The sequence below is a fragment of the Rhinolophus sinicus genome, linkage group LG02, assembly GCF_036562045.2.
Source record: "Rhinolophus sinicus isolate RSC01 linkage group LG02, ASM3656204v1, whole genome shotgun sequence".
NCBI classification, from domain to species: domain Eukaryota; kingdom Metazoa; phylum Chordata; class Mammalia; order Chiroptera; family Rhinolophidae; genus Rhinolophus; species Rhinolophus sinicus.
In genome coordinates, this window is record NC_133752.1 from 126,612,287 (window position 1) to 126,627,071 (window position 14,785).

Sequence of the window (14,785 nt, forward strand, 5' to 3'; positions counted from 1 at the left end):
CACTGTAAACAAAGCTGCAACTGGAGCACACGTGTCTTTATGGATAAATGTTTTCAGATTTTTTGGGTAGATACCCAGGAGAGGGGTTGATGGGTCACATGGTAATTCTATTCGTAATTTTTGGAGGAACCTCCACACTGCCTTCCATAGCGGCTGCACCAGTCTGCATTCCCACCAACAGTGTATGAGGGTTCGTTTTTCTCCACAACCTCTCCAACACTTGTTACTATTTGTCTTGTTGATGATAGCCATTCTAACTGGTTGAGGTGATACCTCATTGTGGTTTTTATTTGCATTTCTCTGATGGTTAGTGAGGTTGAGCATTTCTTCATATGTCTGTTTGCCATCTGTATGTCCTTCTTAGAAAAATGTCTCTTCATGTCCTCTGCCCATTTTTTAATTGGGTTGTTTGTTTTTCTGGAGTTGAGCTGAGTGAGTTTTTAAAAATTTGTGATATTAACCCCTTATCAGACATGTCATTGGCAAATATCTTTTCCGATTCAGTAGGATCCCTTTTTGTTTTATTGATGGTTTCCTTTGCTGTGAAAAAACTTTTTAGTTTGATGTAATCCCACATGTTTATTTTTTCTCTTACTTCCCTCACGCAAGGGGATATATCAGTAAAAATCTTACTCTGGGTAATGTCTGTGAAGTTTCTTCCTATATTTTCTTCTAGGAATTTTATGGTTTCAGGTCTTACATTTAAGTCTTTAAGCCATTTTGAATTTATTTTTGTATGTGGTGAAAGGAGGTGTTCCAGCTTCATTTTTTTTCATGTGTCTGTCCAGGTTTCCCAGCACCATTTACTGAATAGACTGTCTTTACCCCACTGTACATTCTTGCTTCCATTGTCATAGATTAAATGACCACATAGTCATGGACTTATTTCTGGACTCTCTATTCTGTTCCATTGACCTATGTGTCTGTTTTTATGCCAGTACCACGCTATTGTGATTATTGTAGCCTTATAGTATAATTTGATGTCAGGTATTGTTATACCTCCCACTTTGTTCTTATTTCTCAAGATTGCTGAGGCTATCCGGGGTCTTTTATGGTCCCATATAAATTTTAGGATTCTATGTTGTATTTCTGTGAAAAACGTCATTGGTAATTTGATAGGAATTGCGTTGAATATGTATATTGCCTTAGGCAGGATGGAAATTTTAACTATATTAATTCTTCCTATCCATGAACATGGTATGTGTTTCCATCTATTTGTATCTTTTTTCATTTCTCTCTTCAGTGTCTTATAATTTTCTGAGTACAGATCTTTTACTTCTTTGGTTAAATTTATTCCCAGGTATTTTATAGTCTTTGAAGCAATTGTAAATGGGATTGTTTTTTAATTTCTCCTTCTGATGTTTTATTATTGGTATATACAAATGCAACTGATTTCTGAATGTTAATTTTGTGTCCTTCTACTTTACTAAATTCATCTATCAGCTCTAATAGTTTCTTGGTGGAGTCTTTTGGGTTCTCTATATATAGTATCATGTCATCTGCATATAATGACAATTTTACTTCCTCCTTACCAATTTGGATGCCTTTTATTTCTTTTTCTTGTCTGATTGTTGTGGCTAGAACTTCCAGCACTATGTTGAATAGAAGTGGAGAAAGTGGGCAACCTTGCCTTGTTCCTGATCTTAAGCCATTGTTTTAGCTTTTCCCCATTGAGTATGATGTTAGCTGTGGGTTTACCATATATGGCCTTTATTATGTTGAGATATGATCCCTCTATTCCCACTTTCTTAAGGGTTTTTATCATAAATGGCTGCTGGATTTTATCAAATGCTTTTTCTGCATCTATTGATATGATCATGTGATTTTTATTTTTCATTTTGTTAATGTGGTGTATCACATTAATTGATTTGCGGATGTTGAACCACCCTTGCATACCAGGGATGAATCCCACTTGATCATGGTGTATGATCTTTTTAATGTATTGCTGAATTCTGTTCGCTAATATTTTGTTGAGGATTTTTGCATCTATGTTCATTAGAGATATCGGCCTGTAGTTTTCTTTTTTTGTGGTGTCTTTGTCTGATTTTGGGATCAGGGTGATAGTGGCTTCGTAAAAAGTGTTTGGGAGTCTTCCCTCCTTCTGGATTTTTTGGAAGAGCTTGAGGAGAATAGGTGATAATTCTTTTTTGAACGTTTTGTAAAATTCACCTGTAAAGCCATCTGGTCCAGGGCTTTTGTTTGTTGGGAGATTGTTGATTACTGATTCAATTTCCCTGGTGGTAATCAGTCTATTCAGGTTTTCTGTTTCTTCTTGAGTTAGCCTTGGAAGGTTGTACGCCTCTAGAAAATTGTCCATTTCTTCCAGATTGTCAAATTTGTTGGCATATAGTTGCTCATAGTAATTTCTTAATTTTTTTTTTTTTCTGCAGTGTCTGTTGTCACTTCTCCTCTTTCATTTCTGATTTTATTAATTTGGGTCCTCTCTGTCTTTTTTTTAATGAGTCTGGCTAAAGGTTTGTCAATTTTGTTTATCTTCTCTAAGAACCAACTCTTGGATTCATTGATCTTTTGTATTGTTTTTCTGGTTTCTATTTCATTTATTTCCACTCTGATCTTTATTATCTCCTTCCTTGTACTCCCTTTGGGCTTATTTTGCTATTCTTTTTCCAGATCCCTTAAGTATGAAGATAAACTGTTGATTAGTGATGTTTCTTGTTTCTTTAGTTAGGCCTGCAATGCTATGAATTACCCTCTTAGGACTGCTTTCGCGGCATCCCATAGATTTTGGATCGTCATGTTTTCATTTGTGTTTGTCTCGAGATATCTTTTGATTTCTTCCTTGATCTCTTGGTTGACCCACTCACTATTTACTAACATGTTATTCAGCCTCCATGAATTGGTGTGTCTTCAGTTTTTTTCCTGTAGTTCATTTCTAATTTCATAGCACTGTGGTCAGAGAAGACAATTGGTATGATTTCAATTTTCTTAAATTTATCAAGACTTGTTTTGTGGCCTAACATATGGTCTATCTTGGAAAATGTTCCATGTGCACTTGAGAAGAACGTGTATTCTGCAGCTTTGGGGTGAAATGCTCTGAAAATATCGATTAAATCCAAGTGGTCCCTCCTGGCCTTTAATGTTTCTGTAGAAAAGACATTTGATAGTCTTATGGGAGTTCCCTTGTATGTAACCCTCTGTCTTTCTCTTGCTACTTTTAGGATTCTCTCTTTGTCTTTAACCTTTGCCATTTTAACTATAATGTGTCTTGGTGTGGGCCTGTTTGGGTTTATCCTCGTTGGAACTCTCTGCACTTCCTTCATCAGGTTAGGGAAGTTGTCGGACATTATTACTTCAAATACGTTCTTAATCCCTTGCTTCCTCTCTTCACCTTCTGGTATTCCTATGATGCACATGTTGTTGCGCTTGATGTTATCCCAGAGGTCTCTTAAACCATCTTCATTGTTTTTTATTCATTTTTCTTTCTGTTGTTCTGTTTGAGTGATCTCTGCTAACTTGTCTTCTGAGTTGCTGATTCGATCCTCTGCTTCATCTAACCTGCTGTTAATTCCTTCAAGTGAGTTCTTTATTTCAGTAATTGTGTTTTTTAGTTCTAACTGGTTGTTTATTATGATTTCTACATCTTTTTTTATGTCATCTCTAAGCTCCTTAAACATGCTTATCATCAGTGTTCTGAACTCTGTCTCTGTTAGGTTGGTTACCTCTGTTTCATTTGGTTCCATTTCTGGAGGTTTCTTTACTTGGGACTTGTTTCTTTGTTTCCCCATTCTGGCTGACTCTCTGTGTTTGCTTCGATGTATTAGGTAGATCCCCTAGAGTTCTTAGTTCTTGCTCTGTTATCTTATGTAGTATGTGTCCTTTATATTTGACTTGCACCACTTCCTTCTTCTCCTCTGTGTGTGCTCCAAAGGTGACTCTTGTGTTGTGTATATTGTCCTGTTAAAGAAGATCTTTAATTGCTTTTTGCTTGTGAGTAGGTGGGGTTAACTCCTAGGCTGACTAGTTGTGAGACTTGGCTTTGCCCACCGCAGGGTGTTCTGCTGCGTGAGGGTTGACCACTTAAATGTGGTTTGGCCTCTATGGGCTCTTGTGCCTGTATAGAATTCCCTCTGGGTGTGTCACTTGCAGGTAAAACCCGGTAGTACTCTGGTTTGGTCTGGAGTTGGCCTCTGGGTATGTTGAACCTTGTGCCTCTTAAGCTGGGCCCTGGTAGGGCAATTTCAGAACAAAGCAAATCACCAAGCACAACAACAGCAACAACAACAAAGAAAAAATCAAATACATTCACATGTAAAAACAACCGACAACCCACACTCAACACAGGCAAAGATATCAAAGATATAAAGACAAAACAATAAAAAAGCAGCGCCAGTCTTGGCTTAAACCCACCAAGTAATCTCCAGGTTGTCCTCGGCTGTACCAAAGAGTCCTCTGTGTATTGTGCAGGCAGAGCTGGTCACCTGGTGCCCAGAGTGACGTTGGGACTGCAGATTTAGATACATAGGGCTGAGAAGTCTGGATGGTAGTTTCTACAAAGTGCAGTTTCTGCTCTGGCCTGCACATATGCACACTGAGAGTAGCACCACCAGCCCTGTGTCCAGTTCTCCTGAGTCTTAGGGCACTTCTGTGCGTGCGTGCGTGTGTGTGTGTGTGTGTGTGTGTGTGTGTGTGCGGCATGTATGTGGTGGGCGGGAGATTTCTGAGCTGCTGAAAGCCCAGAGCTGTGTCTGCCACTTGCTGCTGATCCCTGGGAGTGCCTCTGCAGTTGTAATTGCCCTGCCCTAGGCAGACCAGAAAGGGTAGGGGCTGGGGATGGAGGGTCTTCTCTCTCCCAGCCCAGCCATGTCACACTCTTCCCACAGGACAGAAAAGGTGGTGGCTGGGGGTGGAGGAGTCTCTTCTTTCCTGGCGCAGCAAGAATCAGACTCTTCCCAGCCTCTTCCCTGGGTCAGAGCTGCACGCCAGTCTTCCCAGAGCCTGAGCACTAAGGCTCCTTTGTAATCTGACACTACTCCTCAGTTCAGGGGCCAGTTTAAGTCTCTGGAAGGGTGGGGGTAAGGTTGGAAGAGTGGGGGGCCCAGGTATGGAGTTTGTGTCCCTTGATCTAGGGCCCAACTGGAGGTCTCAGTGGAGGTTATTGCCTCAAATGCTGGATATGCTGCCCCCTCGGTGGGAGAGATCAGCTGTGGGACGCAGGGAAAGAGCCCACCTCCTGGCTTTTGTGTTCTCTGTTCCATCCTGGGATCCCCTGCATCTCTGCTGCTGTGGATGCCGGCCGCGTCTCCACAGCCGAAGGTGTGGGCCACATCCCCACAGCCGCAGATGCGGCCATGTCTCCACTCTACTCCCTTCCCCCATCCCCTGCTCGCCCAATTTGCCCACCTTCACGTAATCCTTGCATGAGTCTCTTAGCTGTTCTGTGTGATGAGCAGAGAGTCCTTTGATGGGTTATAGATGTCCTGTTTGTGATAAGATCCAGAGGAGAACTCAAAAAGTGAGCCCCGCTGCCGCCATTCCTATGACGTCACTTAGGGTATGGCCTTTTACACTTAGTAACATGCATTTGAAATTCATCTACATTGTTGCATATATAAGTAGTTTGTTCCTTTTTATTGCCTAGCAGTATTCTGTTGTAGGGATGCACATTGATTTGATCATTCATTCACAGTTGAAGGCTGTTTGAGTTGTTTCCAGTTTGTGACTATTATTTTAAAAAGCTACTATAAGTGTTTGCATACCAGTTTTGTATGAATATACATTTGTATTTATCTTGGGTAAATATGTGTAGCTAGAAGTAGATGAGTGAATCTTACAGTAAGTTTAGATTTAACTGCATAGAAAACTGTTATCTTATCTTCTCAAGTGGCTGTGACATTTTCCATTCCAACCAGTAATGTATGAGAGCTCTAGTTCTTCAACATTCTTGCCCATACTAGGTATTGTCAGTATTTTTTTAAATTTAGACATTCTGATAACTGTATAGATGTACCTAAGTATGGTTTTAATTTTAATTTTTCTAGTGACTAATAATATTGAGTATCTTTTCATATTTGTCATCTATATATCTTCTTTGCTCCCATGTCTATTCAAATAAGTACTTTACATTTTTAATTGTATTGTTTTCCTATTATTGACTTTTGAGAGTTCTTTATATATTCTGAATATGAGGCCTTTATCAGACATGTGTTTTGCCAACATTTTCTCCCAGTCAACTTGTCTTTTCATTTTCTTAACAGTGTTTTTCAAAGAGTTAGTTTCTGCCCCTCCATTTTTAAAACTACAGTTTTAGTCTATCGTCTTTCAGTTTCTAAGCCCTCATATTAACAAATTTGCACTAATTCCTCATGAACAAATTACAGTATATCTTTTGGAATTTGATGGGGCTAGGAGAAAATAGACAGTGAAGATAGCCTAGTTCTGCATAACATTTATTTGGATAACGTAACAATGAGGAAGTCTCTCGGCTGAAAGTAGCAAAAAATCCAACTTCCATGGCTTGAGTAAATAGGACTATTTTTCTTTGTTACAAGTTGAGAGAAGAGAGCAGCTGCTTCTTGAGTGGGGATTCAGGAGCTCCGTGTGGTCAGAGCTGAAATCTATATATCATCATCATCTTGGCCTTTCTCTAGTAGTGAAAGATTGCTGATACAGCTGATTGTATCCACACTCAGGACAAGAAGTAGAGAAGGGAAAAGAACACAACTTGTGGCAAGAGAGCAACATGTTCCCAGAAGCCTCTCAACAACTTCCAGTTGAATTCTCATGGGACAGAACTGGGTCATATGGCCAGGCAATGCTGGGAGGAGCAGGCTGGGTTCCGCGAGTCTACCTAATGTCTGCCTCACACAGCAATTTTTCAGTAACATCAAAATATGAAAGGTAATAAAACTGTAAGAGCAGAAGACATAACAATCAAAATCTAGGTTTGAACTCAAGATTTTTTTCACATTTTGCAGGCAAAGCAGCTAAATTCTGAAGGCATCATTCCAATTGCATCTTAGGCATGCATATAAATGCAATAATAGATATATAGTAGCTATTAGTATAAGAATAATATTAGAATAAGAATATTAGAATAAGAATAATGGATTATGGGTTTATGAGGCCACATACTTTATCTTATTTACTGCCTCTTGAAGATACATACCTAGTAGAAAATTAAGATGCATAGATAGTAGGTCACTTAAAGTCATGTAGAAAAGGGATCCAGGACAAGAAACTCATGACATATAATTGTCATCCCTTACCTACCTTTCTGTACCAATCAGGGTTTTCAAGATCAAGAAGAAGGATTCAGTGTAAAGTTTGTACTGTGATATTGTCTACACAGCCTGTATATGCATGTATAAACGAAAGCTCAAAGGCAAAAATCCTCTTGCACTAGAATTTTAGCTGCTTGTCTTCAACCCCATCTAAATGGGAATTCTGTTGTAAACTTGGTAAATAAATTGAAATTAAAGTGAAGCTTTTACTTCATTTGTATTTGTTTTTGTCTCAGTGATAAATTGTCCATCCAGAAAAAGTAGTCTATTTGCTTTTTAATTTAAAGAAAAGTAAAATTTGAACGGTTCATTACAACATTTTAAAAACAGCCCTTCCATAATGAGCGCTAATGTTAATTCAGAGTTTCCAAAGCAGCCATTAATTGTTTTTCTTTCATATTTTGGCCCAGGTGCCTAACACCCTGACTAGAATGTTAGCGGAACAAATGAATAAAGGAAACTTCTGAACCAACTCACTACAATTTCATTGCCTTTACTGAGTTGATCTATATTTGTATTTTTCCAGTAGCTTGAAATACATCCTAAATATGCAAAATGCTATTGAATCTGTGAGTATTATTCAAGGTTAGGAAATTCCTGACACTAAAATGTAAGGTAAAACTGTGTACAACAGTTTCTATCAATTATTTGACTTTCACTAGAAATTAAACCCATCTTAACCAATGGAATGTGCTTAGAAATGCTATAGCTAAAGTTTGCCAGAAATGTGGGGACCCAAAGGATTCTGGAAGCTATAAACCCTACTGTCCCTTATTGAAGCTCATACAACCATTTTCAGATTTTCCTTTAAGAACTCTCTCAGGGTATCTGCTAAGATCCTTTAGGTTTCTATACCAACTTTCTCAAAATTTTACAAATACTTTTATAATTGTCCTCAAAAAGTAAACTAGGCAACGATACAAGTATATCATGTCCCTTAGGAAATGAGAGGCTAAAAAGTTTTCGTAAGGTGACACAGCTAATAGAAATAGAATTAGTATCTCCAAGCTTTGACTTGACTCTGTAACCAAACCATGTCCCTTTCACCCCGCTTTTGGAAATCAACTAATCAGAATGTATTATTTTATTTCACCTAATCTAGTATATTATAATCCTAATGGAAGACTCAAATACTGTTTCACTGTCATTTGGAGTGATGAATTTGTTGTTTTCAGAATTGTTGTATTGTACATTTACAGCCACCACTTGTACAGTGGTAGATGTCATAGGAAAATTAGATACCTTTATTCAAAATATAAATAAAAACTCGGGACATCTGCAAGGTTTTGTTTCCACACATGCTGCCAGAAAGTAGTGGTCAGATGCTGTCTTATTATAAGAAAGCCTAATGTGGTTGAAAAAGGAAAGAATTTGGAGGCAGTTGGGTGTGAATCTCTGTACTAAATCTGCCACCAACTAGCTGTGGGATCATAGGCATGTCACCCTCTCTATGGCTATTTTCTCATATGTGGAATGACTGAATCATAAGCTGTGAAATTGAATGAACTCATAGATCTAAAATGCTTAGCATTACCCTTGGCCTAGAATAAGTCCTCATTAAATGCATGCCAGAATCATGATAATTTACTCCAAACATTATTTTTTGAACATTTCTAAGACCCTTTACTCAGTGCTATAAAGTGTTTTTATGGCTTATTGATTATTACATACAAGAAGAGAAGATATAGCTTGATTCCTTAGTTTAGGATTTCTCAATCTCAACACTTGACATTTTGGCAGATAATTCTTTGCAGTGGGGGGATACCCTGAGCACGGCAGGATGTCTAGCACAATCCAGGCCTGTACGTACCAGATGCCAGTATCACTGTCCTTCTCCCCATTTGTGACAACCCAATATGTTTCCACACATTGCCAAAAAAATGTCTCCTGGGGTGGGGTGTGGGGATTACTACCAGTTGAGAACTACAGTCTTCAATCAATTCTTTGTAAAAAGTGCTCATGAACTTCTAGTCCTAGGAGATTCTTCCCAAAAGATCCCGGGTCAAATAAGTTGGCAAACATTTAATAATAATTAATAATAATAACACCAGTTGTACTATTGTAAGGCTCAAATGTAGGTCCGTTAGTCAGGAAAACCTGTATACTTTCTACAACATTCTGGGTCCCGATTTCACCGCTATCCTTCCTATTTCATCTAAATGTTAATATGAACCCATAGTCGATATGTTGCTCTGTGTTATTAGTTTTAAGAATCTCTTACTTTACTTGTCTTTGCTCCTGAATACTATTTGATCTGTATATCTATGAATTATGAATGTATGTCATGAACAGTAATATACTTTTCAACTTGTAAGGAAAAGATATTGTTATCCCAGCTTTCTGGAGTATTAATTTAGAAAACTATTTTTAAAGTGTTACCTAGATTCAGGAAGTAACTATGTGTATCCTTTTATCACATATTTGACAGATAGAGCATTTATAATGGTAAAAATTTTTACCGACACAGTAGTTTTTATAAGACTATGTGTAATAAAAATAAAGGTGAGAGTTATATATTCGATAAACATGGAAAGCCAAATTAAAAACTTCTGAATAAAAGTGATTGTCTTTTCTCACCCAGTATCCCCCCACCACAAAAAAAAAAAAAAAAAGAGGAAGGATTTTTGGCCCAAATCATCAGGATAATTGATTCAGACCTATTTCACTTTGTGATAGGAAACTTTTGTATTGCAATGAAAATTTATTGTCCTGTCTGCAGTGAAAGACAATAACCCCTTACACATTCTTTTTTTTTTTTTTTATGTGAACATTTTAGGTATATCAATACATGCATGAAACGATAACTGTTAATGGCTGTCCCGAATTCCGTGCCAGGGCCACAGCAAAGGTAAGGCTTGAGTAACTTTAAAAATATACTTAACCCCAGTGATCTAGTAATTGATTGTGCGCGTGTGTGTTTCAGGTATTCTCGTGTGTACACTGTAAGAGAATTTAGACATCAGTGGCAGCCCAGAGTCTAGAACCAGTACTACTTCCCAGGTAAAAATCCTAATGGAAAATTGAACGTTTCTGCTGCTTCTGTAGCTTAAGAAAGGAGAATGATTTCATTAAACTCACTAAATGTCCATTTAGCACAAGCAAATCTACTGATTCATTGTATGAAATACTGCTTTTTTTTTTTTTGACACATTCCACTGATCCAAAAGAACCTGTTCCCTATAGCGTGCGTAAAGACTTATTTGCCCAAGTCTAAAGATTTGACATTAAGCAAACTCACCTGACACCCAATGATGTAGTATTTATTCTTCCATGTATGCAGCTGAGCAGTGGGTAACTGCTGAAAGAATGTGACGTTAACCTAAAGGGAAGACCTGTCACCTTCTGTGGCAGTGACCACATTTGCTCTTTAAAAACTGAAATCCAGAGATTGCAGAGATCTACTGATGGAAATGTTAGAACAATAGGATCATGAAATTATCTGGAAAATAGATAATTAGGAAATAATAGTTTTAAGCTAAAATCACTGGTGCAGTCCTTATTTTACAAATGTAGAAATGTTATAATACATACACACTTGCTTTTTAAAAGCTTTTCTTCTTTTAATAATGTATCAGAAACAAGATCTGGTAAAAATAATCAGAATTTTCCATTTAGCTCTTTTGTGTTACATCACTCCTTGTTTGGTTTCTCTCCTGATTTTTCAGTTTTCATCCTGTAACTGAACACTGTGGATTTGTAAGGTTTTGTGTGTTTTTTTTAACCCAAACAAAAAGAGGGTATTATCATCATTACATCATGCTTTGCTTGTACTGAAGTGGAACACACACAGAAAAATGATCCCTACCTGGTTTAATTAAGGGGAAAGTGAATTTTATGTAGTGTTTTACCATTCTCATTTCTTATTCATGTAGAACAGCAGGATAGCAGCATAATGTTGCAATAGCACAATATTTTCTGGTTGTTTCTGGGCTGTCTGCATTGCATCCATGTCAGCCATGAAAATCTATGCATGACGACAAGGTTTGCATGAGCAAATGCATGTAGCTAAAACCAAGCCATTATTTCCATATCATTCACTATCTTTCACTAAATGCAGACAGTAGCATAATGCTAAATTGATGTGATAACGCTGTGTGTGGAAAAGAATGTACAGCAGTTGGGAATCAATATTTTTACAGTGTTGAGTAAATCACTTTATAGCAGGTACCTATCTAATCAACTGTGGTTAGAAAAGGTTAATAAAGGTGGAAAAAAAGAAGCAGGCAGAGAATCTTTTCTTGATAGAAACTACTTAAATGCTGTCATTTTATTTCCATGAGGGATGGGAACTAATGGTAAGTTGCTTTGTTTTGTTTTGGGTTTTTTTACTTATTTTTTAATTAATATATGAGTTTTAAAATAAAATTATGTCCACATTAAATGATATTTTGTACTTCTAGGTATAAAACTAGAGACTACTCATTTTGCCTCCATTGCTATAGTAGTTGAGATATTAATGTTAAAGGTAGGGGGGGAAAGTCCTGTGCCAGATAAGAGAACCTCTCATAATAATATGGTATGTTGATGTGAAATAATAATAATCTGTTTGAATCTGTTATTTTATTGTAGCTTCCGTTTTCTTTTGGCATCTTCAAAAGAAAAGGAAACTAAATGTGCTAAGTCAGTGCTCTGGCAATAGCAGAATTATAGATGTACTCACCAGTATATATACATCTAAGTGGTCCCCAGTGTATTGAATAAATATTGATGAACATTTATGTGCAAACATGGGGTTAGACTGTGTGTCATACAAAGAAGTGTAAGCCTCGATCTCTACCTTTTAGGTGATCATAGTCAACATATATACATACTAATTATAGTATCTGTACAATATGTAGGTAGTATATGGACCAAACCTATTCGAAGCCCAAGAATAGGAGGAATTCCATCTAACTGAGGTAATTGGGAAAGATTTTCATGAGAAGGGAAATTTTTGTCATAATGTATAAGGTCTAGACAGCAGGAAATTGCTGCTCTGGACTTTACCAAAGAAAAGAATCGTAGATGACTAAGTGGAAGAAACCCTCTTTTGTGTGTTCTTTCTTTCACAGGAGAATGCTATAAAAATATGAAGAGTTGCCTGATCCACCCACTGCAAAGCATATGATTAGCTTTATTTTCCTTGTTTTGTTACCAAATGACCATCTTTTCTTTCAGGCAACAGTTGCAGCTTTTGCAGCTAGTGAAGGCCACTCCCACCCTCGGGTAGTTGAACTGCCAAAGACTGATGAAGGCCTTGGTTTTAACGTGATGGGAGGAAAGGAGCAAAATTCCCCCATTTATATCTCTCGCATCATTCCCGGAGGGGTGGCTGAAAGACATGGAGGCCTCAAAAGAGGAGACCAGCTGCTATCAGTGAACGGAGTGGTATGTTCATAAAATAACCAGAGGTTTTCACCTCAAGCACATTCTTTTCTCTGCTGCTACAGAACTCAATGTTGAAATTGTAGAACAAATCTTAATTTGGTGTCCAAAAAGCTTCCTAAGCATCGATGGGTATTAAACCTACAAAAGCAGTAATTTTATAGTTTTTATGACTCATTTTATCTTGTTCAGGTATAAGTATGAACTAGTTGGAAAATCGTGCCAACTGGTAAAATTTACCCCATATAATTCTCTAATTGATGTTAGAAGAACATAATTTCAAGGCACTTTTTATTCAAAGTTACTATAAGCAAATATACACATTTTAAAAATAAAGATAAAATTCCTCAGCCTGTATTTTTTTCATTTTAATTAAAGAGGAAGGACAATTTATTTATATATATAAAATAACATACATGGAAAAGGCTAGTGCACAGACAATTCTTTAAGCCAGGTATAGAGCTATTGTATAATAAAAATATGTCAGCCTCCTCCACAAAAATGGTTGATTACATTATCTATTCATATATATATATAGAATTCTTAGTTTTCACATGAAATTAGAGTAAATTAAAATATATAGCATTTTAAAGTAAAAGTAGGAACATACAATTTTTTCATGAACCCATATTCTTCTGCTACAATTACCTCCACTTGTAATAATGAGTTGCAAAAGAAATAGCTTTGTGTAAAATGAATAATCTTTCCCCATAACTACTACTTAAATAAAAAATGAGTAACCTAAAAGCATATACTTCAGATGTATAAATAGGGACATATCAATGATTACCTTCCTACTAATCTAAAATCTTTTCCCTAAGAACTTAAGATTTTAATAAATAAACTAGATTTGGGTATTTGTGGCCATATTGATTTCTGCTTAGAATATCTGGAATAAAATGCATTTGGAATGTGATATTTTATTGGTAACTAGGGAGTAAATTCTTCTTCTATTTATATCCCGCATTTTATTTCTTTTTCTTTTCAGCCTGACTAGTAGTTTTATAGAACCCAAAACTATTCATTCAACTCTGCTGATCTCTGATGTAAATGAAAATCATCAATCCAAGAATATTTTATATCACTTCAGTATTCCAATTCTAAAATTACCATTTCATTTACTTTTCTCTATGTAACAAAGCTTTCAGATGAGCTCTTTATTGACTTTTGGATAACTTGACTTTTTCAAAGCATGTTTCAACTGATAATTTCAGAGTCAAACTTTCTAGTAGATTGCTCTAGAGCTAGGTCATGTAATTGTATCACAAAATAATCTGTGCCTCATTGTATGAATTTACAATTTTTCTGAATATATTGGGTAGATCGAAAGAAGATATAGGTTTTAAAACTTGAAAACTACAAAAAGGAACCAAAAATATATGAATAGTTATTGTAATTACATAAAGCAACAATAAATATATGAAATCACTTTAATAGGTGGTTTACTTTTAACTGTCTGCCAAGGGAGCTGAGTCTTTGTTTAACCATACATTTGCAGGGGAGACAGCTATAGGCATTTCATAATCACTCATCCTTCCCTTGCAATGACTGTGTGACTATCTGGGAGGCTGTGGGTGGTGGTGGGGGTGGGGTGGGTATTGGAGCAATGGAATCAGGCACATCAGACTTTACCACTCAGTATCTATATAATTATGAATTAATGTCCCTTAAACTTGAATTTCCTAATCTAGATGATGGGAGTAGTAACTAATCTGAAGGGTGCTGATGAAGATGAAGCTGAGGCAAAATGTCTGTTAAGAACTGTCCCGTGATATTATAATTTGGTCACACACATCTGATAGGTAAGGGCGGTTACTGAAGAAGGCTGAAGAGAGCCAGCAGTCCTTCTCTGATATGGCTAATGCTATTTAGGGTAAAGGTAGGTCTTAAAGCGACCTCTGCTACATACATAAGCATATTTTACCAAACATTTATTAGCAAAAAGACATTAATGGACTAAAACAACTGCTTCCGTAAATTTGGTGAAATCCCAGTTCTCTGTCCATTCAGATGTTCCAAATATTACCTTGGAAGGAAGGTTCACTTGAGGCAGATGAAACAACATTCCGAGGCCAGGATTTTGTTACCCTTATATTCAGGATCATACAACCAGAAATTCTATTAAACTGACCTTTGGAAATAGGAAAGTTTGATGATCAAACTTAGGCCATTAATTCTAT

The 14,785-nt window shown here is 36.8% G+C and overlaps 1 protein-coding gene across 1 annotated transcript in view; it reads left to right on the forward strand.

The window, feature by feature from the left end:
- Nucleotides 1-14,785, forward strand: part of LIN7A (lin-7 homolog A, crumbs cell polarity complex component) — a 156,173-nt gene that overhangs the window by 100,641 nt on the left and 40,747 nt on the right. Inside the window, exons 3-4 of the mRNA XM_019751288.2 lie at nt 10,018-10,089; nt 12,399-12,608. Coding sequence (XP_019606847.1) covers nt 10,018-10,089; nt 12,399-12,608 — 282 coding nt within the window. The remainder of the gene's footprint in view (nt 1-10,017; nt 10,090-12,398; nt 12,609-14,785) is intronic.